General features: G+C 35.1%; 1 protein-coding gene and 1 long non-coding RNA gene across 2 annotated transcripts in view; one reads left to right on the plus strand and one right to left on the minus strand.

Moving 5' to 3' along the window:
- The window catches only part of LOC141486490 (uncharacterized), a 48,676-nt gene extending 29,932 nt beyond the window's left edge, over positions 1-18,744 (plus strand). Inside the window, exons 3-5 of the mRNA XM_074184580.1 lie at positions 3,002-3,073; positions 10,811-10,920; positions 12,503-18,744. Of these exons, the coding sequence (XP_074040681.1) occupies positions 3,002-3,073; positions 10,811-10,899 (161 nt within the window). The 3' untranslated portion in view covers positions 10,900-10,920; positions 12,503-18,744. The remainder of the gene's footprint in view (positions 1-3,001; positions 3,074-10,810; positions 10,921-12,502) is intronic.
- LOC141486491 (uncharacterized) lies at positions 9,847-20,816 on the minus strand. Its single transcript, XR_012467888.1, has 2 exons — positions 20,528-20,816; positions 9,847-10,150 (listed from the first exon to the last, which is right to left on the minus strand). It is a non-coding gene; the product is annotated as an uncharacterized lncRNA (long non-coding RNA).
- Positions 20,817-27,188: the final 6,372 nt, after the last annotated feature.

The following is a 27,188-nucleotide window of genomic DNA, read 5'->3' on the forward strand; positions in this document are numbered from 1 at the left end:
TCTTCTGCTGATCTCAGATACTCCAATATGTTCTTCGTTGGTTTGAGAACGGTGTAAATTTTATCCTTCTTTAAAATTTTCCCGATTCGGCTGATGACACCATCTATGTATAGCAGATAGACAATGCCTTGTGGTTGATCTTCACTGGTGTTTCTCTTCTCCCTTGGACACGTGTCGCGGATTATCTCTTTTCTGTCATAGTCGTTCGCTTGTAACACCGTTGTTAGGTGTTTTATTTCATCGTCAACGTACCTTTCTTCACATATTATTAAAGCTCTGTTCACTAGGGTGTTGAAGACGGTTCGTTTCTGTTTTGGATGATGGTTGTATCCATTATGTGGGTATCGATCTGTGTGCGTTTTCTTCCTGTACACCTTATGACCTAGTTGATTACCTTCCTTGATGACTAGAACATATTTTTCTTTGAGTAGACTCATTTACAGAAGAAAAATAATGTTAGGAAACCATGTTATTGGTATATATAAATGAGAGAGTGGTGGAATCCCCAGGGTATTGAAAACTGTTTGGCAGTTATTATGCCTAACAACAGTTGATGAAATTATTGTCCGCCTTTGTAGCGTAAAATTTTTTTATGGAATCAACAGAATTACTCCACAAAACCGTACCACAGCTGATCTAAGAATGGAACGGTACACAATGAAAATTTCCAAGAATTACGGCGTGTCCGAATCACCTGGAGAGTATCTTGCCCAGTAGATTTGAAGTGGTAGTAGAATTAAGACAACTTCAATAATTTTCTACCGTGATCTGATTTGCCTGGTTTGGTGATACAAAATATTTTCAAATGAGGGGTTATCTATTGGTTTTGAAAGAGATCAAAAATGTTCGTAGAAAAACAGTTTAGTTTTATGCCAACGTTTCGGACTTTATTAAATCCATCATCAGGGTTCGAGCATTAGTTATCCATGTCAAAAAAAACCTTCAAAATATATGTGTTGGACAACATTGGTTAGTCCTCATTTTCGTTTGTTCTTTTTGACATGGATAACTAATGTTTGAGCCCTGATGATGGATTTAATAAAGTCCGAAACGTTGGCATAAAACTAAATTGTTTATAGGCGAACATTTTTGATACCTTTCCCAACCAATAGAAAAAAACGCATTTGATAAACTGTGATATTTTGCGATTATCCTGTCTTGATTTGTAGACTGTTGGTAGAGGTCTAAGTTTCTGCTTCATTCAGTGAGGTTTTAGCATTTCTTAGCAACTTGACATTTCAACATCATATGAAAATGTCGGTCATTATTGCAATGATCCCAGGACAGAACCTTGCGGAACTCCGTGCTTAATGATATTCAATTCAGAATCAATCATCTTGTCGTTTTATAATTCTGACGATTTTCAAAGTTTTTCTAACGAAATTGGATTATGTTTTCCATGATATCAAAAAGAGATTTAGATTTTCTATCACGAAAGCCGAGATGGGCTTAGTGCGGTACTTTAGTTCTCCTAAAATGACTTGAAAGTTTATCTTATAATACAAATTCAACAATTCAGAGAAAATTAACAGTAATTGATTGATATTGACCTATAATTGTCAAATCCTTCAAGATCGTCTTTTTTGTGCTAGAGTGGTTATTCAACCCATCAACTTTTTCATATATCTTAACATACCTCATTAAAACTGTGCCAGGAAAGTAATTGCTCTCTGACAATTCACAATTTACTGCTATGCGATATAGTTGCAATGGATTTTTACTTCGAATTGTATTTATCTAAATCTTCCGTCTCACCCCAATTGATTTTCTTGTTAAATATTTGAAAGTCAAATACTTCACCACATATGTTTTTTTATAACAATCCGTTGTGTAGGCACTGCCACCTCGGTGAATTGTTTGAAGAATACCTATAATTAGGTAATGACAAAAAAGGGGCATCATGAGTGGAGTAGTGTCTGATTAATAATTTTATCAAAAACTTGTCAACATATGCTTCAACTCTCATATAAATTACAATGTTGGGCATTAATACAATGAACAGATCGTTCTTGAAACACAAACATAATACTCAGTTTATGTGTTCTTTGTGCGAAAAAATTCAACTTCTCCCACTTCTCTGTTGTGGATTGAATACGTGGCAAAGTAAATACTAAATGTAATAACTATATTTATTTATCATGTCATAAAATTCCAATAAATGTCATTGTAGGTATGGTTTACAGTTTCCTGTCAATAATAACTCCATGAAACTCGAGTAATGCTTGGGTGTGACGCATACAATTAAAAATAGTCCATTGTTTCATATCCTTTTTCGAAAATGTCCTGCGTAATTTTGAATTGATAGTGAAAGAATGATATACGAATGTAGGGTTTCACGGCTGGTCATTTATAGTGCTGTGATGGCAGGGCAGAAATGAGAGCTTCAGTTTCAATTGACACGTCAAGAAAAGTACTTCGACCACGCCACTGAAGATGACTGCCGAGTTGCAGTCGAAACGTTTGGAGATCATAACCAAAGAAGACCACGGCAAAACCCAATAATCAACCAAAACACGAAAAAATAATAAATATTGGATTCATAGTGGCCTGTAGTATAATTTTAATTTTTGTCTACCTTAGAGAGAAATATAATTAATTTGAGTTTTCTCAATTCAGAAACAAGTTTATGTAGACAAATTCGGGTATGTATACCACTTGAACCACCTATAAATTATTGGATCTCTGAGAACATTTCACAAAACAAAGCTACTCTTAACTTAGATAAAGTTGAGAGTATATTATCCCGCAGGTCATTATTAAAAGCCCATCTTCCTCACGTAGGTGATGAAATTGAAATTTAACATGTATTGATCACTGGCAATGATGACTCAAAATTTATATCAATGACAGGTATTTCCAAACTAAGTCTTTTTAGGGAAAATTTCCTTTGATAGTCCGGTAGTAAAAAGTCCCCATCTCGAAACGACAAAAATTATTAAATTACAATTATAAATTATGATTATTAAATTATAATTATGAACATTATTTCTTATTGTTGCAGATTCCACTGCCATGAAAGTCACAATTCTCACTTTGGTGTTCAGGACAAGTGATATCATCAAGATTCGGACAGGTAGGAAATTATGATTTTTGTAGATTGATAATTCAGACGATTCTAGCATAATTCCTAAGAATCGTATTTCAAAATTGAATTCTCTGACTTTTTATTATGTTTAAATGTTTATATAAATAATCTCAGTATCGATACGTCCCCTGTGCACAGTTTATCAGATCAAAATGCGTGCACTGTATAATATTTTGAAATGAAATTCTTTGATCTGCAGTCTAGAAATTTCGTCATTCGAGATTTTGAAAACACATACACTCCCAGGTAGTAGTTTCATTAAGTTTGGAGTTCCTCAAGGCTCAGTGCTTGGACTTGTTTCTTTTTTATATAGCTCAAATGATGTTTCTAGATGCTATTCCTGGATGTTCTGCCGGTTTGACCAATATATACTTCAGGACAAGTTCTTAATTTATAAACTTATTTATAAACTCTTGATTGTGGAATTTGTCCCAAGGTATATATTGGTCAAACCGGCAGAATACTCAGAAATCGATTCGATTTATACCTGAGGACAAGTTCCACAAATTAATTTGTGTTCTCCTGATTGTGGAACTTGTCTTATATTTAGGTTAGGTAAGGTCCAAAGTGAGTGGGTCTATTCGACCCTCCACTGCAACCCGCAAGAGTTTATTGTGGCTCACACCTATTCACACTCGACCAAATAAATTCAGCTTCTTAACAAAGCCGATTAGTTTGTATGGTGAGTGGTCTTTCAAGTTAGATGGTGAGAGTACGTCTCTGCCAAACTCTGAAAACCTGATTTGGTCACTAGCGGGGCAGGCACAAAGTATGTGCTCTGCTGTTTCATCATTTTCCAAACAGAGGCGACACTGTCTTCCAATAGTTCGAGTCTCTGCATATAATGATTCAAATGACAGTGACCTGTAAGAAGACATGTTAGACATCGTGGTTCATCCCTACTGTGGTCCAACAACTGTTTGGTATCAAGCTTCGAAAGGTAAATAAACGACTTGGAGTAAACCAATCCTGGAAGAATCTGCTACAAGTCCATAAATCTTCTTGCCATCCAGGTATTCAATCTTTGGCAAAGGAAAAAGCGATGCCAATGACAGGTTCTGGTCCGATGAAGCTGTTTACAGCACCCTTCTCTGCAAGGGGGTCAGCAGCCTCATTGTGTCTTATAGTATATATTGGTCAAACCGGCAGAAAACTCAGGAAACGCTTTCAAGAACATCATATGAGCTATGTAAAAGAAAAACAAGTTCAACATATTCAAATTATCTTTGAAGAAATTCATATGTTTGAAGATTTCGAAATTTTGCATATAGAAAATGAAAGTTTGGGACCTAATCATTTGAAACATTGGAAATTATTGAAGTTGAAATTCAAACATTTTACTTAATGGCCAACCAGATTTGAATTTGCACCATTACTGAACTTGTCTTCTTGGAAACCGATGTATTATTATTGATGTATATAAAAAGTATAAAATAGTTGATAGGTGTTGATGGGTGAAATAATATATGCTCTAGGTAATTATAATTGATATATACCTGAGCAGGTTGTTCTCATTAATGATTACGTTAACGATTACATTAATGATTCACTACGATAAAGCTACTGTGATAGCAAAACATCTTCATCAGGTATAGTCGAAGTAACCGATATAGTAATCTTAAAGTTGTCGGCGGAGTCAAAGGCCAAAAAAACCAATACAAAGGAATTATGCCGCAACGAATTAGTCCACGTGGACTGAAGAATTGGCGGTTCGTATTTGATAATTTTCACTAACCAAGTTTTATGGTTGGCTGAAGAGTCATAAAATTAAATTTGAGGTCATGTTACGGTGACCAACAGAATGTAGCGATGAGAACCGCGTTGTGTATGTTATTAAAGGGGAACTGCTGAAAGGTAGGGGGCACTATATCTTTTACTTGAACTATAAAGGCCGAGTCAATCAGAGAATTAATTCTTCGTCAAAAATATTTTTATGTATTCGGACAATAAAGTATATTTTATATTCGAATTTGTTTATCAAAATATCTAAAATTATAGCAGTCCATACATTACATTTGGAATGTGACCTTTGTTTAACCTAAAAAAACCAATTTCGTTATTCTATCCTGAAAATCTTAGAAGTGACTGTCTTTAATGTTAGGAGTTTTCCTCATTGATTCTCTTCCTCGTGAACTGTTGGACATGTTGAATAACACTGAATATTACTGGAGTTTCTTCCCAACACCAAAACGTTATTTTTAACACCTCGACACGTGTTTCGATCACCCAGTGATCATCTTCAAAAGAAAGTTTAATCTTGCTCTTGAAGATGATCACTTGGTGATCGAAACACGTGTCGAGGTGTTAAAAATAACGATTTGGTGTTGGGAAAAAACTCAAGTAATATTCATTACTACACCAAAGGTTCTGAATAGTGCATCACAAGTTGAACTCCAACAAGAGTTTTTTCGGATGATTGTCAGTTCACCGTGGTTTCGTAATTTTTTTAGCCGTTTCTTTCGTCATACGCCTCTGCCACCATCGGTCGACCCCGAGATGATTATCTAGGTCCGGCCACGCGCCCGCAAGATTTATTGAGCCAATTTGGCAACAACCCGGCCATGGAATTCGTGTCGGGACGAAGTGGACCAGAAACCGGCGCCCAACGAGAGACGCAGACATGTTCTCTGCGCATTTTATTGCGAATTTACTGTCTCCTACGAAGAAAAACACTTAAAAACGTTAATTGACTCGGGTGATCGCGTTTTATACTTTCTATAAAGGAGGCTAGGGTGACACTCTTCTTAGTTCGAAAATGGATTAGTAACCGCGGAGGAGTCCGATGTGATACTTTTTTAATTTGGAGTGTAACGAGAGTTTTTTGAAGGACAAAGCACAAGCATTATAGAAAAATCCTCAAGGCGCCTGTTTCATGAGCATATTTGCTCAATATAATAATAATGATAATATAGATATACGAGGTCTATTAAGAAATAAGGCGACTTCATTTATTCAGAACAAATTCATTTTTTCATCAATTTTTGTTTCATTACTTTCAAAGTACCTAATCTCCCTCCTCTGATGATGAATTGATGAATCTCTATAACAATTTCCTTCATTTTCTTAACATTTTCATCGGTTGTTGATGTTCTGGGGCCTGTCCAGGGCGAGCGTCGTCATTCGCATGTTTACGACCTTCTCTGAAAAGCTTGTACCACTTGTAAAACATTTTTCTGGGTCAGATTACAATCAAAATATGCCACTGTCAACATTTCAAGGAATTTTTGTGTGTTTTTAGTCGGTCGGTAGCCAGGCGGTTCGACGTGGGTGCTTTGTTCACTCACTCGAATTGACTGCCGTGTTGGTCGGTGGTTCAAGTCTGAACAATCGATTTTCACTTGCTATCGTCCAACCCGTGATAGGAATGTCAAGTTAAAAGGTAAGACATCGTTAATCCTTAGCTCGTACAAGTTTCGACTTGTGAGGGTTGTCGTTCGTAGGGGTGCGACAGCTGGTTAATGGAAAAACAGATTTTTTTTAAAATAGATTCAATTCCATTTTTTACACAAACTTTGAAATAAGTCTTTGATTAATTTTTTTCGATAGCGGAAAATCAACGAACACGCAAAACACTTATAACTTTTAGGACTCTTACCAACAAACTAAACATGCTAAACAGCTGGAACTGTGAACATATGTGTACCAATATAAAAGAAAATAAAAAATTGCTACTCGAATATACGTTAGCCTGCGAAATTTGAACATTGAACTGTTCAGTGAAAATCTCACAAACTGTTGAATACAGTATGATAAAATATCTATAGTTTTCAAGCAAATCACACAACATGCTCTCACCATAATATGTAATAATAATAATAATAATATCCTTGGTGGAATGATGCCCTCTCGACTCTCGAATCTTAAAATAATATCGGCTTGCCGCACTAAGGCAGAAATCTTAGCCGGACAGATGCAGAAGGCTGTCATTCTTGGCTCACTGCGCTTGCTCAGAGGACATGATTCTCGGACCCAATGATCACTTACCCCACGGTGTGGGGAGTGGCCGTTGGTTGATAATACTGGCGCGCCCTCCCGAATGTATCGGGGCTTCAGGGGATAGGGCCTGACCAGCGTATACAACGGTAAAATAATAATAACAATAATAATAACAATAACAATAATAATGATGATGCATTTACAATATATTTGCTCAGATGCCTTGCGGAACCCGACAACATAGTGAGATGCATTGAACAACTGATACCAATTTGGCGAACTCGCTTCACCATAACATCTGGTCCAAACAGGGTGGGTCACTTTCAGAAGAGGTGTATTTCAGGGTGATTCCCTCAGTCTTCTTCTATTCTACATATTACTATCGCCATTATCCGTTGCGCTCAGATATACTCGGGGGTATAACTGTGGCACCCCCGGAAACCAGAGGCACAAGGTCACCCATTTGTTTTATATGGATGATCTTAAACTTTATGCCTCTGAAAAGAAGGATCTCCATCAGTCCTTGAGGGTGGTGGAAGAGTACACGCATGCTATTGGTATGAAATTCGGGATAGACAAATGTGCAATAGTCCATCTCAAAAGAGGACGATGCGGGGACTACGGAGAGAATGTGCAGCTCGTAGATGGAAGCATCCTACACCATCTGGATGCCGGAGAGACGTATACTTACCTCGGAATATCGCCACTCACAAGAGGTAACAACATTGAAAAACTCTCTCCGCGGAAATAATCAGCATAAAATTCGACAGTTCTGGTCATCGGATCTGTCGGGGAAGAACAAAGTTGCTGCAACAAATATGCTTGCCGTTCCAATCTTACTCTACTCGTTTGGAGTAGTGAAGTGAACTCGAGAGAAGCTGTATCAACTCGACGTAAAGACCCGAAAAATGGTGCATCTCTATTGGAGTTTGCATCACAAATCGTCCGTTCCACGGTTGTACTACCCCCGACAACAGGGAAGCCATGAACTTTTGAGTTTGGAGTGTCTACATGACAGAATGGTACTGGATACAGCCTGTGAAGTCGTCAGGAGTTTGAATCCCCTTCTCTGCATGGTCCGTGACCATGAGAGAGCAGGTATTGGAGCATTTCTCATCAGGGCAGCTGCCCGAGCAGCTGATGAACTCGGTATAGTTTTCGACTCTGAACGAGATGACCAGAACTCTGTCACCGAGTTGGAACCCATTCAGCAAAAAGCTCAGATAAAAGCCGCAGAGATCACCTGCGGTGACACAAGGATAAGCCAATGCATGGGGTCTCCTTCAATAACATTGGACACCTTGGTTTATCAAATCGGCTGACGGTCGCTTCTCTCAGGTCGAGTGGGCTGAAATCGGAAACTGAGGGGTTTATCATGGCTTGCCAGGATGGTGTCTTCAACACCTTAGTCTACCGCAGTCGCGTGATTGGTATAGAGGTTCCTGACACAAGGTGCAGGGCCTGCCGCGAGGCGCCCGAGACCCCAATGCATTTGCTATCAGCATGTTCAGTATATGCGGTCTCGGCCTATATCTATCGACATAACGCGGAACTAAGAGTGTTATATTACCGTCTACGGCACTCTTACGGTATTGACGAGACACCGGTGTTGCCCTACGCTCCAGGGAATAGTGAATCCGTTGTGAGGAACGAGAAGTGCCGAATTTATTGGAACTATTCGTTCCCCACTCTCAGGCTCATGCAAGCTAATAAGCCTGATGTAGTCCTTCTTGACCACCAGAGCAAAACGATATTAGTCGTGGAGTTTTCAGCTCCTGGCGAGACGAATTTCGTCAGAAAAGAGGAGGAAAAACGGATAAAATATCGAGATTTTCTCTTCGAACTCCGCAGATCACTCTGTCAAGATGGTTTTTCTGATTATTGGAGTCCTTGGTGGAATGATGTCCTCTCTACTCTCGAATCGTAAAATCATACCGGCTTGCCGCACTAAGGCAGAAATCTTAGCCGCACAGATGCAGAAGGCTGTCATTCTTGCCTCACTGCGCTTGCTCAGGGCACATGATTCTCGGACCCAATGATCATTTACCCCACGGTGTGGGGAGTGGTCATTGGTTGATAATGCTGGCGCGCCCTCCCGAATGTATCGGGGCTTCGGGGGATAGGGCCTAACCAGCGCATACTACGTCCCAAGAGACGAAATAATGATATGAAATAGTCAAGTCCAGAAAAAAACATACAATGTAGATTCAAAAAGTTCACATTCAGAGCTTTGGAATACAAAGACTCGCCGTTAAAAATTCTAAACTATTAAAAATGTTATATGTGTGAGATATATCAGAAATATTGACCAGAATATTCTTTTAAAAATAATTCATCTATTAAATAAAAACATCTTGTAACAAGAAATTTTTTGAGTTGCTTTCTGAAAGTCAATAACGAACAGTTTTTCAATTCATTCGGTAATTTATTGAATGCATGTAAGCCATTATTAGTGGGAGAGCAGAAATGTACTCTATTTTTGCAAACTGGTAAATGGGAGTGATTTTGAGAACGAGTATTTACTTTATCAGATTTTTTCACACTACCTCTATTCTTGAAAATGTAAAGACAAAATTCATAAATATATAACGATGAAAGTGCTAAGATTTCATATTTCCTGAAAAAACTTTCAAAATTTGATGATTCTTTCTTAGTGATGTAAGTCATAGCCAAGTTCAGTTTTTACTATTTGGAAAAATGGAAAAATGCAGATATTAAAATACATTTTTTAACTAAAGTATAACGTGAACATACTCTCATGGATTACTAATAACGACGTATGACGGAATTTGATATTCATAGTTGATAAAATCAAATAACAAATGTTTATGTATAAATTTTTCAGCACTAAAACTAATTTTATTCAGTACACATTTGTTTCATTGCGATTTTATTACATTTCACTAGAAAATACATTCAACTCTTTATACGTTCATAAAAGATACTGGTGATAAATCTCTCCAATCCAAGTGGAATGCACAACGAGTGTCCACACTCAATCGAAGAGATAGTATCTTGGTTCGTCTATAGGGATCAGTTCTCAGACCATTTTTATTTTTATTTTCTGAAAAGTCAATATATAATACCCATCCAGTTGAATATCTGCGTAGGATTGATTTTGGCAATGATCTAAAAGAAAATATTAGGTATAATATGACAATGAAAGAATTGTAAATGGTATTTTTTCATTCTTATTGAAAATTCATTATTTGAAACAACAAAAATGCAGTATCGGTTTTTAAGAAAATTTTTCCATATATACATCATTTTACGTATTTCTGCAGTACAGTTTATTTTGAAATGGTTCCAAGAGTGATAGAAGAATGTTGGAAATCAATTGAGTAGTATTACAGAAAAAAATGTTTTCAACGCTGAATTCATCGACAGAAAAACAGGCAGACAGAATACTTGATTATATCGGATGCAATTTTTTGTAAAGTAAAATGAAATTATTTTCATTCATTGTGAGTTTTATTGTGAATATATTTCAACGAGAACAGAAAAAAATAAGTTTTCGAAAGAAAATGTCGATGATTGAGAAATTATAGGTTTTCTTTATTGAATAAGGATATAACAGACCGCAAATTAATTTCACATTAGGAAAAAACCCTACCCGCTATTGAATTTTCAATATTTTCATGAAATGAATTAGTACTCAGGACAAAAGTGATTGATTATTAATTAGTAAAATTGATAAGAATATTTCAGAAATTTGGTCGAAAAATTGAAAATATGTTCATCTTTTGTGACATTGATCAGTCTAATGTGAATCATCAAATTATGTTGCAGGATTTTGGTCAGGTGAACATTACACCGAAAGAAGATACTTGATCTACGTCGCGAAGAAATCAGGGATCAGGATTTTTCTCAACAAATGAGTGGCGTGGCATGGTAAAAGAGTAAGTTGAAGATAATATGCCAAATAATGAAATATACTAACTCTTATTGAATTCATATACTTCTTCTTTCATTTTATTGTGAAGTTAAGTGTCACTTTATGCCACTAAATAGAAGCAGAAAAAACAGAGTTTTAAATGAAAGACATAATTATTATGTATACAGTGCATTTCTTTAATGTCCCCCCTCCCTTTTAATTTTTGAACGGGTGAACTCAAAAAATTGAAATTTGGGATAATGAAATTAATGCATGAATACTTTATTTTTAAGTTAAATTGACAGATGAAACTTTTAAGATGACAACTGGACACCATCTGGGAAAACAAATTAAATGGAAAGGCGGGACTTCTTGACATATGAATAGCCTATCCGATATTCCACGCCGAATATTTTCGAACACAGTAACGTCAATATCTCTACCAATATTTATTATTCTCTGCCGCATATCCAATATTGAAGCAGGTTCAGTTTCGTATTCCTTCTGATTCAAATAGCCCCATAAAAAAGTCCGAAGGTGTCAAATCTGGCGAGCGGGCTGGCCATTCTGTAGGACCTCGACGGCCAATCTAACGACCGGGAAAAGTAGTAACCAAATAGTTTCTTACTTGTCTGGAGTAAAGTGGTGGTGCTCCATCTTGTTGGAATACAATATCCATATCAAAATCATTAGGAGAGGGTCAACAGTAGTTTCCAGTATTTCTAAATACAGTTCCCTTGTCAAATTCTGTTCAATAAATAGGGGTCCTATAATATGGTTTCCCAATATTGATAAACTGTAGACGTGCTACCTTTCTACTAGTAAAAGTAAATGAGAAAAGTAAATGAGAATATTCTAACTGAACAATAATGTTCATTGTCGTACTGACATTTTTTGTCGTGTTTATAAAGGAAAAATAACTCGACAAACCTTATCAGGTTGTTGGAATTGCCATATGGCAGATAAAAAGGGATATTTCTAGAAATATCGATATTAATGTGTTTGTCTTCAGGAAATTTTTTAATGTTCCGCCATTTTGTAGTAAGTGAGGATATTGACTTCATATTCTAGGGTTGTGAAGTAATCGTCAGTAGCTCCAAAATGATGTGTAACAAGATCCCCCTCTTTCCATTTAATTTTTTTCAAGATGGCGTCCAGTCGCCATCTTGAAAGTTTCATCTGTCAATTTCACTTCAAAATAAAGTATTCATGCATTAATTCCATTATCCCAAATTTCAATTTTTAAGTTGACACGTTCAAAAAATAAAAGGGGTAGTCATTAAAGCAATACACTGTATTACGTTTCAGTGAGACATTGAATATTTGTATTATTGAAAAAAAAACAAAAAAATCTTTTTAATTGTTTCACGTTCGTTTAATTCAGCCATGTTTCGTGAAATATATCAGTACTCATTACAAAAAAGTATTTAATCATAAAGCGTCAGACACACAAGTCATCAGCTACTTTTCAATTCTTTGCAAATTTGTCTCTACATTCAATTATTAATAATAAAAATTCTATTTGTTACGGTTGTCTCAGAAGGATCAACTTTTGAGTTTATTCACATCACAGTAACATGAAATATACATTTATTACATTTTATCAGGCACCTTTTCCATCTCCTGAAGATCCCAACTTGGTAGGTGAAACGTGCGCTGACAAGAGTGTTGCAGTCCTGATGTTTGGAAGCAGTGTTTGTTTTAGATCCATGAGGCGTTAATTTTAAAGATTCAATCAAAACTCTTGCAGTAAATGAAGACTTCCGAAGGAAGATTGTCCTTAATTATCTACTGTGATATAAGATGTAAATAAGTCAGTTTTTGATTCAGCTTTCTCTCAAAAGTGTCTGAATTGATTTGTTTTGGAGCCAAGCGGTTTGGCGTGGGTGCTTTGTTCACTCACTCGAATTGACTGCCGTGTTGGTCGGTGGTTCAAGCCCTAGTCTGAACGATCGATCTTCACTTGCTATCGTCCAATCCGTGTTAGGAATCACACGTTAAAAGGTAAGACCTCGTTAATCCTTAGCTCGCACAAGTTTCGACTTCTGAGGGTTGTCGTTCGTAGGGGTGCGACAGCTGGTTAACGGAAAAACATATTTTAAACATATATATTTTAAACTCCATACATAAATATCTCATATAACTTCTTGGATAGCTTCGAAAAATCTAAACATGAATATTTTGATTCATTTTTCAATTTACTTCTGGTGAAAAATGAGGTTTTGGGTAATCATAGAAAATCTTCAAATATTACCAATCCCAACGTAGAAAATATTCCTTACGAGGTCATAAAATAAATTTTCTAGGCTACGACCCAGTAAAGTTGTTATAGTTTTTCAAGATTTCATTGCCGTTTTGTTATGTTCCACTAAGAAAAACACACTTCTTTATGAGCCTATAAAATACTGTGGCGGTAAATCTCTTTAGTCTAAACAATACGATGTAAAAGGGCACTTATTTTGAATTGAGGTGAATTTAGTGGGTGATAACATGGTTGATACACAGGGATCAGTTATCGGGCCAGTTTGTTAATAATTTACAACTGTTGGATGTCGCGACATGAGGTGATTCATTCTATTTTGGAACAAACCCTATAAAAACAAACTAGCGCTCTCATTGAGCTTTTCCACTGGCCCCTTAGGGCTACCAGGTGGATGGTATGCCTTCACCAATATCTCATATTGCTACAGAGAAAATCTGCAATGAAAACCCGTCTGCTAAGAATCGCGCGTTAAAGGGTTTATGTTTGTCGTTCTTAGGGGAGCCACAGCAAATTAACGACGAAACCATATCAGCAGTTTGCTTTTCACCTAACAGAAAATAGGTTACGACTCTGACAGAATACACGCATATATCGTAGACCAATGTCGGTGTTGACGTTGAACCATTTTGACCAAGCATTAAATTATTATCTAAGAGATGTATCTTTACTAGATGCTTGTCATTTTTCAAAATAATTGCTAGTGTGGAATCTAACTCGGATATCTTTGTCGGGAATTGATTTGATATTCAGCTTGTCGTATTCCTCGCAACAGCAAGATTCTCAAGCGACCTCTGACATATTTAGGGCTCAGTGAAAGATATCGAGTGCAGCACGATATTTAGTCAGATAGGCACTTTGCGCCGGTGCACTGAATCAACAGTAGTTGTGCGCTACAACCACAGATTCACATTGAACGACTCCTGTGGGGGTTGTATGTAGTCTGTGGCACAACCGTGCTGTTTACCATAGGCGCCAACCCGTTGCACTCTCCTAGGAGGGGTTGATTATAAGTAAATGATGTGGGCTCGATATCTACTAACCTTTTCTATGTCTGACTAGCAACTTCTTGTGTTCGGGGGTCTTCAAGATTCGAGTTTTTGTCAGATATTCATTCCGGATAAAGGGATGTACCTATATCTCCTGCTGTTTGTATTTAATCCAGCAAGACTGAAAATTTGAATGGATTTACAACCCACAGTATACAGTCGATATATCCAAGAAATATACCTTAGCCAGCTGTTAGTCAGCTGCCAGTCAATCAGTCCAAAAGATGAATTTTTACCAGCTATTTGTTTTTTATTCAGCTGCCAGTCAGCTGCCAGTCAATCAGTTCAAAAGATGAGTTTTTACCAGCTATTTGTTTTTTAGGTCCAACTCTAAATATTTGTATGCATACACACATTGTCCACAATACATAATCATTTTATCCATGTACTTTTGCCCGCTTTTTTACGATCGTACATCTCTTGGACATGAATTCAAAGCTTGGAGAAAATTGTTTCAAATCAATCACTGAGATTGGTCTGAGATATATAAGTACAATCTGTCAGAGTAAAACCCCGTGCCTCTCTCAAGCGACCTCTGACATATTTAGGGATCAGCGAAAGGTATCGAGTGCAGCACGATATTCGGTCGGATAGGCACTTGCGCCGGTGCACTGAATCAACAGTAGTTGTGCGCTACAACCACAGATTCACATAGAACGACTCTTGAGGGGGTTGTATGTGGTCTGTGGCACAACCGTGCTGTTTACCATAGGCGCCAACCCGTTGCACTCTCCTAGGAGGGGTTGATTATAAGTAAATGATGTGGGCTCGATATCTACTAACCTTGTTTATGTCTGACTAGCAACTTCTTGTGTTCGGGAGTAAAAACCTATGCCTCTGTTCAGTGAAAAGCAAACTGCTTTTCTTGAATCAAATAATATTCTTAACCAGATCTGTCAGAAGTTGAAATTCATGCGAGCTGAAGATTAACGAAGTCTTACCATTCAACGTGCGATTGTCAGCAGAAGGATGTAGCAGCCATGCAGTTAAATGAAAAAATTATCATTTTCATATTTCACAGTTCCGGAACTCTGTATATATTATGGAAATGAAAAAATGGACGTGGTAGAGTTTCTTCCTATGTGTTAATAGTGGTAGTTTCATTTCTATAATTATTTATTTCTATAATTTCAAAATACATTTCTGCGGACTCCCAAGCACATAAAACGTGAGACAAAGTGTTGGTGATAGGTTTAAAACAAATCCTATAGCAAGCCACTGGCGCTTTTTTCGTTGAGCTTAGCCTCGTTTTATGTGCAATGAGTTGTGACAAATCAATTGCAATATTTTATTTTGTGAAAAACATGATCTAAATTTCACCTTCTGCTTTTTTCATAAACGAATTTTTCATGACTCATATGTAAAAGAATAGAAAACCTGGTGTTGTATATATGTTCTAAGACCATGGTTAGTGAATGATTCGAAACAAACCCTATAACAGCTAGATGGCGCTCTTCATTGAGCTTGCTTACCAGCATCATAGGGCTATCAGGTTGATGATCTGATTTCACTGGCCCCCTGGGAATTTTGATTCATGTGCATCGAGTCATGACCAAGGATTCCAGTAGATTTACTTCTTTTCCTTTTCTAGTACCATTTCAAATGACTTTTTGATCTGTTTTCACGTCTTTCCTCTTTTATTTATAATTTTTTATCCAGACAAGGTTCATTATTCAAGAAGACAGGAAACGAATTGCTTTCTTTCTCATGATCTCTTGCAGCAAATTGGCAAGATGAGGTGTTAAAGCCGTTCTTGTTTCAAAGAACGGTGGTGAATGAGCTGACACATACCCTAAACCGTCAACTGGCGATCTTCTTAGGTCATCTACCGACAACTTGGAGTAAGATGGGAATTCACCTAACACCGAATCGAATTTCTACAAGAAATCTTGTTTGTTTGCAAGATATTGTGACTTCCAAATTCCAACATGAACTGCTTCGTCATTTCTTTCAGTTGTTTACTTAAAAATACTTGGTGAATAAGCTGATAGATACCCTATACCGTCACCTAGTTACCTGCCGAGGTTACTTATCGACAACTTAGGGTAAGATGTGAGTTCGCCAAATACAAAATAGGTTGTTTCAGTAATCTCGTTTCCAAGTGAATCTTTTTGATGGATCATCAAAATAGTTTTATTTTTATAATTTCGAAATGCAACGTTTCTGCGGACTCCTAGCACATAAAACGTGAGACAAAGTGCTGGTGATTGATTTGAAACAAACCCTATAGCAAGCCACCGGCATTCTTCGTTGAACTTAGCCTATCGGCACCATAGGACAATCAGGTTGATGATATGATACACCGGATACTTAGTCATGCCTCTTCTCAAAGAGTATCGTTTTATGTGCAACGAGTTGTGACGGATCTATTGCAATATTTCATTCAGTGAAAAGGTATGATCTTTAAACTGTTTCTCGAATTTGAACCGAGAAATCATTTCGGCTACACTCATACACTTTCAATTACTCAATTCTGTTTTTTCTCTATGATTGATATTAATACTTTATCTCCTGCTTTTTACACAAAATAATTTTTCTATGGCTCATATGCATAAGAATCGAAAACCTGGTGTTGAATATATCTTGTAGGACAACGGTTGGTGAATGATTTGAAACAAACCCTATAACAGCTAGATGGCGCTCGTCATTGAGCTTGCCTACCAGCATCATAGGGCTATCAGGTTGATGATCTGATTTCACTGGCCTCATAGAGTATACACCGACATCATCCATGATACAGACTTGAAGCATTCAGTCATAATTGTCAACATTTCAATGGAGAGACCTAGTGTTGGTGATTGATTTGAAACAAACCCTATATCAGCTAACTGGCATTCTTCATTGAACTTGCCTACCGGCATTATAGGGCTATCAGGTTGATGATATGATTTCACTAAAACAGGTTCATTTTTAAAGAAGTATCGTTTTTTTGCAAAGAGTTGTGATTGAATGTTTCATATCTCTTTCACTGAGCCGTCTTTCGTTCTTTTCTGTAGATGAATTAGCAACTTTTCCACTTGTATTTCATTTTCACCTGTTACGTTACTACTTGGAATCATTGAACTGATTTGGCATTATTTGGCAGAATTTGAAATTCTCAGCAATCCTTGATGTTGAGCATTGTTACAGATAACCCCAAATTCTGTTAATTTTCAATGAGTGTTCCATTTTTCATTCACGGTTACTGATCAGACCATATTTGCAATGAAATCTACACCAAACCATTCTTATACTCATACAAGCAACCAATTAAGCAATTCTTCGATACCGTTAAAAGTATGATCAAAATGTGTGTCAATTAAATAAGTTGGAGTTCATTTTTTGCCGAGGTCATTAGCGGCAGGAATCCTATAAAAACAAAAGTTTCGTTCAGCGACTGACGATGAAAAATTGATGACAAAAAATAACGACATGACTAAAAAGGCTCGGTACACGGCGGCGAAAAAATTAATTGAGACAGCATCACTCGTAGCAGACATTGTTGTCCGCTTTATAAATGTTGTTTTCGTTTCATGAAGGCAAAAAGGGGGTTTGTGAAGATGTACCGGCAGCGAAGACATTCCGCAGATCCGATTTTTATGCGAGGTGTTGAAACGGTATCATTTATAAAAGGTCACGTGAAATTCCGGTTTTGTAATAAACGGTTGAAAATCTACGGGCGGATTAATTGCTATTGTAGAAAACATTTGCTTTCCGTTTTTTTTATATATATACAAAGTAGTTGATTAACATTTCTAATGATGTCTCTTCCACAAAACCACGAGATTCTGATATGATGTTTATTGCTTTCAAGCACAGAAGTTTGTGAATACTTGTTTTGATACAAATGAAAAATGGAGAATATTACAGGAGAATATCAGAAACAATTTTATACCATGTCTCCTTTCTTTGGGAAAGATTTCATGGAAGAATTCTGTCTGCTTTCATTTGTTACTCATTACAGCAGTTCAGTCATCAACCCAACAATGGAGTCATTAAAATCAGAATAATTCATTTAACTGAACGAGCCTATTTTCGAATCATCCATACATACCACCACTCAAGTGAAGTTAACTCAATTTATTTACTTCTTAGTAGAGCCGTATTCACACCAAGCATTGTACGTAAATAGATCTCTAGTGGATGTTAAGTATCGTCACTTATTTTTCATTATGGTTGGGCACCACAAAGTCCGCCACAGAAAGTTTCCTGAAGAAGTAGACGCTAATATACCCTGTTAGAAGTTTTTTGGATAGTTTGAAGTTTCTTATCAGATTTTTTTCGATGATGATACAGGCTCAATGTCGTCTAATATTCGTTAGGTTTGGTATATGATGAAGCTATTTTCGATTCCAGTTTGACGATAAATAATACAGTTTAATCGTCGTTTCAAAATAATGTTTTATATTCCATTTCGAAAACTGGTTTATCAAACTGAATTTTTTTTTCGATGATAATTCAGGATCACTTTCGTTGGGATTGGTATGATGAAGCTTTTTTGGATTTCGAGTTGACGATAATACAGTCTAAGCGTTGTTGAATAAAATCATTAAATATTCCATTTATAACCTTTCTTTTCTGATTATGATACATCAGACTCATTGTCGTCTAATATTTGTAGGATATGATGTGATGAAGGTGATTTCGATTCAAAGTTGATGATAATACAGTTTTATCGTCTATAAGAAAATTGTTAAATATTTAATTTCCAAAACTGGTATATAACTAACTCTGAGATTCTTTTCCGATGATGGTACAGGCTCATTGTCATCCAACATTCATAGGATTTGATATAATGAAGCTCATTTTGGTTCTGAGTTGACGATAATACAGTTTTATCGTCGAGTCATAAAATTGGTAATTATTCGATTTCAAAAACTGACTCATAACTGATTTTTTTCAGACAATAATACAGGATAACTGTCCTTTAATATTTGTGAAATTTGATATGATGAAGCTAATTTCAATTCTGAGTTGACGATAATACAGTTTTATCCTCGATTAAGAAAATTGTTACATATTCCATTTCAAAAAGTGGTTTATAACTAACTCTAAGATTCATTTTCTATGATGATACAGGCTCTTCGTTGTCTAATATCCATAGGATTCAATATGATGGAGTTAATGCCGAATATATGTTGACCATAATACAGTTTTATCGTTGTTGATTATTTCATTTCAAAAACTAACTCATAACCGATAGTTTTATCGGTTATGAGTTAGTTTTGTCATCCAATATCCGTTCGGTTTATTATGATACAACAGTTTTTGATTCTGAGTTGACGATAATACAACTTAATCGTCATTGCATAATATTGTTAAATATTTCATTTCAAAAACTGGCTTATAACTCCTGATTTTTTTTTTCGACGATGATACAGGCTCATTGTCGTTTAATATCAGTGTCACTTTATATGATAAGCTGATTTTGATTACGAGTTGATGATACAGTTACAATGTTGTTTCTTAAGATCGTTAAATATTCCATGTGAAAAACTGGCTCATTAAGATTCATTTTCAATAATGATAGAAGTTCATTGTTGCCTAATATCCGTGAGATATGATATGTTTGAGTTAATATCGATTTCATGTTGACGATAATACAGTTTTATCTTCGTTTTATGATATTGTTCAATATTTCATTGCAAACACTGGCCTATAACTTACTCTAAGATTTTTTTTGATAATGATACAGGCTCATTGTCGTCCGATATTTGTGTGATTCTGGTATGCTGAAGCTCATTTCGATTCCGAGTTGACTATAGTACAGTCTTACCTCGTTTCTGTTTAAAAAAAATCTGTTCAAAATCTGTTTTTCCGTTAACCAGCTGTCGCACCCCTACGAACGACAACCCTCAGAAGTCGAAACTTGTGCGAGCTAAGGATTACCGAGGTCTTACCTTATAATGTGTGATTCCTAACACGGGTTGGACGATAGCAAGTGAAGATCGATCGTTCAGACTAGGGCTTGAACCACCGACCAACACGGCAGTCAATTCGAGTGAGTGAACAAAGCACCCACGCCGAACCGCTTGGGTGTTTGAAATTCGATCCAATAAACTGGCTCATAACTCTAAAATTAATTTTCAATAATGATACACGTTCATTGTCGTCTAATATTCGTATGATTTGATATGGTGAAGGTAATTTCGATTTTATGTTGACGATAATACAGTTTTATCGTCGTTTCATAATATTGTTCGATATTTTATTGCAAACACTAGCTTATAACTGATTCTAAGATTTTTTTTCTGATAATGATACAGGCTTATTGTCGTCTGATATTTGTGTGATTCTGGTATGATGCTCATTTCGATTCCGAGTTGACTATAGTACAGTCTTACCTCGTTTGAGAATATAGTTTGAAATTCCATCCAATTTACTGGCTCATAACTCTAAGATTCATTTTCAATAATGATACAGGCTCATTGTATTCTGATATTCGTATGATTTGATATGGTGAAGGTAATTCCGATTGTATGTTGACGATAATACAGTTTTATCGTCGTTTCATAATATTGTTGATTATTCCAATTCAAAAGCTGGCTATAAGTCTAAAAAAAATTTCGATATTGATACAGGCTCATTGTCGTCTGATGTTCATGTGATATTGATAAGATACAGTTTATTTTGACCCTGAGTTGACGATAATACAGTTTTATCGTCGTTTCATAATATTGTTAATTATTCCAATTCAAAAACTGGCTATAACTCAAAAAAAAATCGATAATGATACAGGCTCATTGTCGTCTAATGTTCATATGATGTAATGATAGGATTCAGCTTATTTTGACCCTGAGTTGACGATAATACAGTTTATCGTCGTTTCATAATATTGTCAATTATTCCAATTCAAAAGCTCGCTATAACTCTAAAAATGAATTCGATAATGATACAGGCTCATTGTCGTCTAATGTTCATGTAATATTGATATGATATAGCTCATTTTGACCCTGAGTTGACGATAATACAGTTTTATCGTTGTTTCATAATATTGTTAATTATTCCAATTCAAAAGCTGGCTATAACTCAAAAAAAAATCGATAATGATACAGGCTCATTGTCGTCTAATGTTAATGTGATGTATTGATATGATTCAGCTCATTTTGACCCTGAGTTCACGATAATACAGTTTTATCGTCGTTTCATAATATTGTTAATTATTCCAATTCAAAAGCTGGCTGTAACTCAAAAAAATCGATAATGATACAGGCTCATTGTCGTCTAATGTTCATGTGATGTATTGATAGGATTCAGCTTATTTTGACCCTGAGTTGACGATAATACAGTTTATCGTCGTTTCATAATATTGTCAATTATTCCAATTCAAAAGCTGGCTATAACTCTAAAGATAAATTCGATAATGATACAGGCTCATTGTCGTCTAATGTTCATGTAATTGATATGATATAGCTCATTTTGACCCTGAGTTGACGATAATACAGTTTTATCGTTGTTTCATAATATTGTTACTTATTCCAATTCAAAAGCTGGCTATAACTCAGAAAAAATCGATAATGATACAGGCTCATTGTCGTCTAATGTTCATGTGATATTGATATGATATAGCTCATTTTGACCCTGAGTTGACGATAATACAGTTTTATCGTTGTTTCATAATATTGTTACTTATTCCAATTCAAAAGCTGGCTATAACTCAGAAAAAATCGATAATGATACAGGCTCATTGTCGTCTAATGTTCATGTGATATTGATATGATATAGCTCATTTTGACCCTGAGTTGACGATAATACAGTTTTATCGTTGTTTCATAATATTGTTACTTATTCCAATTCAAAAGCTGGCTATAACTCAGAAAAAATCGATAATGATACAGGCTCATTGTCGTCTAATGTTCATGTGATATTGATATGATATAGCTCATTTTGACCCTGAGTTGACGATAATACAGTTTTATCGTTGTTTCATAATATTGTTACTTATTCCAATTCAAAAGCTGGCTATAACTCAGAAAAAATCGATAATGATACAGGCTCATTGTCGTCTAATGTTCATGTAATATTGATATGATATAGCTCATTTTGACCCTGAGTTGACGATAATACAGTTTTATCGTTGTTTCATAATATTGTTACTTATTCCAATTCAAAAGCTGGCTATAACTCAGAAAAAATCGATAATGATACAGGCTCATTGTCGTCTAATGTTCATGTGATATTGATAAGATACAGTTTATTTTGACCCTGAGTTGACGATAATACAGTTTTATCGTCGTTTCATAATATTGTTAATTATTCCAATTCAAAAGCTGGCTGTAACTCAAAAAAATCGATAATGATACAGGCTCATTGTCGTCTAATGTTCATGTGATGTATTGATAGGATTCAGCTTATTTTGACCCTGAGTTGACGATAATACAGTTTATCGTCGTTTCATAATATTGTCAATTATTCCAATTCAAAAGCTGGCTATAACTCTAAAGATAAATTCGATAATGATACAGGCTCATTGTCGTCTAATGTTCATGTAATTGATATGATATAGCTCATTTTGACCCTGAGTTGACGATAATACAGTTTTATCGTTGTTTCATAATATTGTTACTTATTCCAATTCAAAAGCTGGCTATAACTCAGAAAAAATCGATAATGATACAGGCTCATTGTCGTCTAATGTTCATGTGATATTGATATGATATAGCTCATTTTGACCCTGAGTTGACGATAATACAGTTTTATCGTTGTTTCATAATATTGTTACTTATTCCAATTCAAAAGCTGGCTATAACTCAGAAAAAATCGATAATGATACAGGCTCATTGTCGTCTAATGTTCATGTGATATTGATATGATATAGCTCATTTTGACCCTGAGTTGACGATAATACAGTTTTATCGTTGTTTCATAATATTGTTACTTATTCCAATTCAAAAGCTGGCTATAACTCAGAAAAAATCGATAATGATACAGGCTCATTGTCGTCTAATGTTCATGTGATATTGATATGATATAGCTCATTTTGACCCTGAGTTGACGATAATACAGTTTTATCGTTGTTTCATAATATTGTTACTTATTCCAATTCAAAAGCTGGCTATAACTCAGAAAAAATCGATAATGATACAGGCTCATTGTCGTCTAATGTTCATGTGATATTGATAAGATACAGTTTATTTTGACCCTGAGTTGACGATAATACAGTTTTATCGTCGTTTCATAATATTGTTAATTATTCCAATTCAAAAGCTGGCTGTAACTCAAAAAAATCGATAATGATACAGGCTCATTGTCGTCTAATGTTCATGTGATGTATTGATAGGATTCAGCTTATTTTGACCCTGAGTTGACGATAATACAGTTTATCGTCGTTTCATAATATTGTCAATTATTCCAATTCAAAAGCTGGCTATAACTCTAAAGATAAATTCGATAATGATACAGGCTCATTGTCGTCTAATGTTCATGTAATATTGATATGATATAGCTCATTTTGACCCTGAGTTGACGATAATACAGTTTTATCGTTGTTTCATAATATTGTTAATTATTCCAATTCAAAAGCTGGCTATAACTCAAAAAAAATCGATAATGATACAGGCTCATTGTCGTCTAATGTTCATGTGATATTGATAAGATACAGTTTATTTTGACCCTGAGTTGACGATAATACAGTTTTATCGTCGTTTCATAATATTGTTAATTATTCCAATTCAAAAGCTGGCTGTAACTCAAAAAAATCGATAATGATACAGGCTCATTGTCGTCTAATGTTCATGTGATGTATTGATAGGATTCAGCTTATTTTGACCCTGAGTTGACGATAATACAGTTTATCGTCGTTTCATAATATTGTCAATTATTCCAATTCAAAAGCTGGCTATAACTCTAAAGATAAATTCGATAATGATACAGGCTCATTGTCGTCTAATGTTCATGTAATTGATATGATATAGCTCATTTTGACCCTGAGTTGACGATAATACAGTTTTATCGTTGTTTCATAATATTGTTAATTATTCCAATTCAAAAGCTGGCTATAACTCGAAAAAAAATCGATAATGATACAGGCTCATTGTCGTCTAATGTTAATGTGATGTATTGATATGATTCAGCTCATTTTGACCCTGAGTTCACGATAATACAGTTTTATCGTTGTTTCATAATATTGTTAAATACTCCAATTCAAAAGCTGGCTATAACTAAAAAAAAATCGATAATAATACAGGCTCATTGTCGTTTAATGTTCATGTGATGTATTGATATGATTCAGCTCATTTTGACCCTGAGTTGACGATAATACAGTTTCATAGTCGTTTCATAATTTTGTCAATTATTCCAATTCAAAAGCTGGCTATAACTCTAAAAATAAATTCGATTATGATAAGGCTCTTTGTCGTCTAATGTTCATGTGATATTGATAAGATACAGTTTATTTTGACCCTGAGTTGACGATAATACAGTTTTATCGTCGTTTCATAATATTGTTAATTATTCCAATTCAAAAGCTGGCTGTAACTCAAAAAAATCGATAATGATACAGGCTCATTGTCGTCTAATGTTCATGTGATGTATTGATAGGATTCAGCTTATTTTGACCCTGAGTTGACGATAATACAGTTTATCGTCGTTTCATAATATTGTCAATTATTCCAATTCAAAAGCTGGCTATAACTCTAAAGATAAATTCGATAATGATACAGGCTCATTGTCGTCTAATGTTCATGTAATTGATATGATATAGCTCATTTTGACCCTGAGTTGACGATAATACAGTTTTATCGTTGTTTCATAATATTGTTAATTATTCCAATTCAAAAGCTGGCTATAACTCAAAAAAAATCGATAATGATACAGGCTCATTGTCGTCTGATGTTCATGTGACGTATTGATATGATTCAACTTATTTTGACCTTGAGTTGACGATAATACAGTTTTATCGTCGTTTCATAATATTGTAAATTATTCCAATTCAAAAGCTGGCTATAACTCTAAAAATAAATTCGATTATGATACAGGCTCTTCGTCGTCTCATGTTCATGTGATATTGATATGATAAGCTCATTTTGACCCTGAGTAAAACAAAATTCAATAATGATACAGGCTCTTTGTCGTCAAATGTTCATGTGATATTGATATGATACAGCTCATTTTGACCATGAGTTGACGATAATACAGATTTATCGTCGTTGTTAATCATTCCAATTCAAAAGCTGGCTATGACTCTGAAAAAAAATCGATAATGATACAGGCTCATTATCGTCTAATGTTCATATGATATATTGATATGATACAGTTCATTTCGATCCTGAGTTGACGATAATATAGTTTTATCGTCTTTTCATAATATTGTTCATTATTCCAATTCAAAAGCTGGCTATAACTCTAAAACAAATTTTCGATAATGATACAGTCTCATTGTCGTCTAATGTTCATGTGATATTGATATGATACAGCTCATTTCGATCCCGAGTTGACTATAATATAGTTTTATCGTCGTTTCATAATATTGTATATTATTCCAATTCAAAACCTGGCTATAACTCTAAAAATAAATTCGATTATGATACAGGCTCTTTGTCGTCTAATGTTCATGTGATATTGATATGATACAGCTTATTTTGACCCTGAGTAAAAAAAATTCAATAATGATACAGGCTCTTTGTCGTAAAATATTCATGTGATATTGATATGATACAGTTCATTTTGACCCTGAGTTGACGATAATACAGATTTATCGTCGCTGTTGATCATTCCAATTCAAAAGCTGGCTATGACTCTGAAAAAAAATCGATAATGATACAGGCTCATTGTCGTCTAATGTTCATATGATATATTGATATGATACAGCTCATTTCGATCCTGAGTTGACGATAATATAGATTTATCGTCTTTTCATGATATTGTTCATTATTCCAATTCAAGAGCTGGCTGTAACTCTAAAACAAATTTTCGATAATGATACAGTCTCATTATCGCCTAATGTTCATGTGATATTGATATGATACAGCTCATTCCGACCCTGAGTTGACGATAATACAGTTTTATCGTCGTTTCATAATATTGTTGATTATTCCAATTCAAAATCTGGCTATGACTCTAAAAATAAATTCGATATTGATAAAGGCTCATTGTCGTCTAATGTTCATGTGATATTGATATGATACAGTTCATTTTGACCCTGAGTTGTCGATAATGCAGTTTTATCGTCGTTTCATAATATTGTTAATTATTCCAATTCAAAAGCTGCCTATAACTCTGAAAAAAATTTACTCATAATGATACAGGCTCATTGTCGTCTGATGTTCATGTGATATCAATATAATACAGTTCATTCTGACCCTGAGTTGGCGGTAGAACAGTTTCATCGTCATTTCATAATATTGTTAATTATTCCAATTCAAAAGCTGGCTATAACTCAAAAAAAAATCGATAATGATACAGGCTCATTGTCGTCTAATGTTCATGTGATGTATTGATATGATTCAGCTTATTCTGACCCTGAGTTCACGATAATACAGTTTTATCGTTGTTTCATAATATTGTTAAATACTCCAATTCAAAAGCTGGCTATAACTAAAAAGAAAATCGATGATAATACAGGCTCTCATTGTCGTTTAATGTTCATGTGATATTGATATTATACAGTTTATTTTGACCCTGAGTTGACGATAATACGGTTTTATCGTCGCTTCATAATATTGTTAATTATTCCAATTCAAAATCTGCCTATATATCTAAAAAAAAATTTACTCATTATTGTCTAATGTTCATGTGATAATAATATAAAACAGCTCATTTTGACCCTGAGTTGACGATAATACAGTTTTATCGTCATTTCATAATATTGTTAATCATTCCAATTCAAAAACTGGCTATAACTGTAAAAATAAATTCGATTGTGATACAGGTTCATTGTTGTCCATTGTTCATGTGATATTGATTGATACAGCTCATTTTGACCCTTAGTAGACGATAACACAGTTTTTTCGTCGTTTCATAATATTGTTAATTATTTCAATTCAAAAGCTTGCTATAACTCTAAAA

This window comes from Leptinotarsa decemlineata, unplaced genomic scaffold (genome assembly GCF_025532065.1).
Source record: "Leptinotarsa decemlineata unplaced genomic scaffold, Ldec_3_MD MMD2_tig00026354_RagTag_RagTag, whole genome shotgun sequence".
Lineage (NCBI taxonomy): Eukaryota > Metazoa > Arthropoda > Insecta > Coleoptera > Chrysomelidae > Leptinotarsa > Leptinotarsa decemlineata.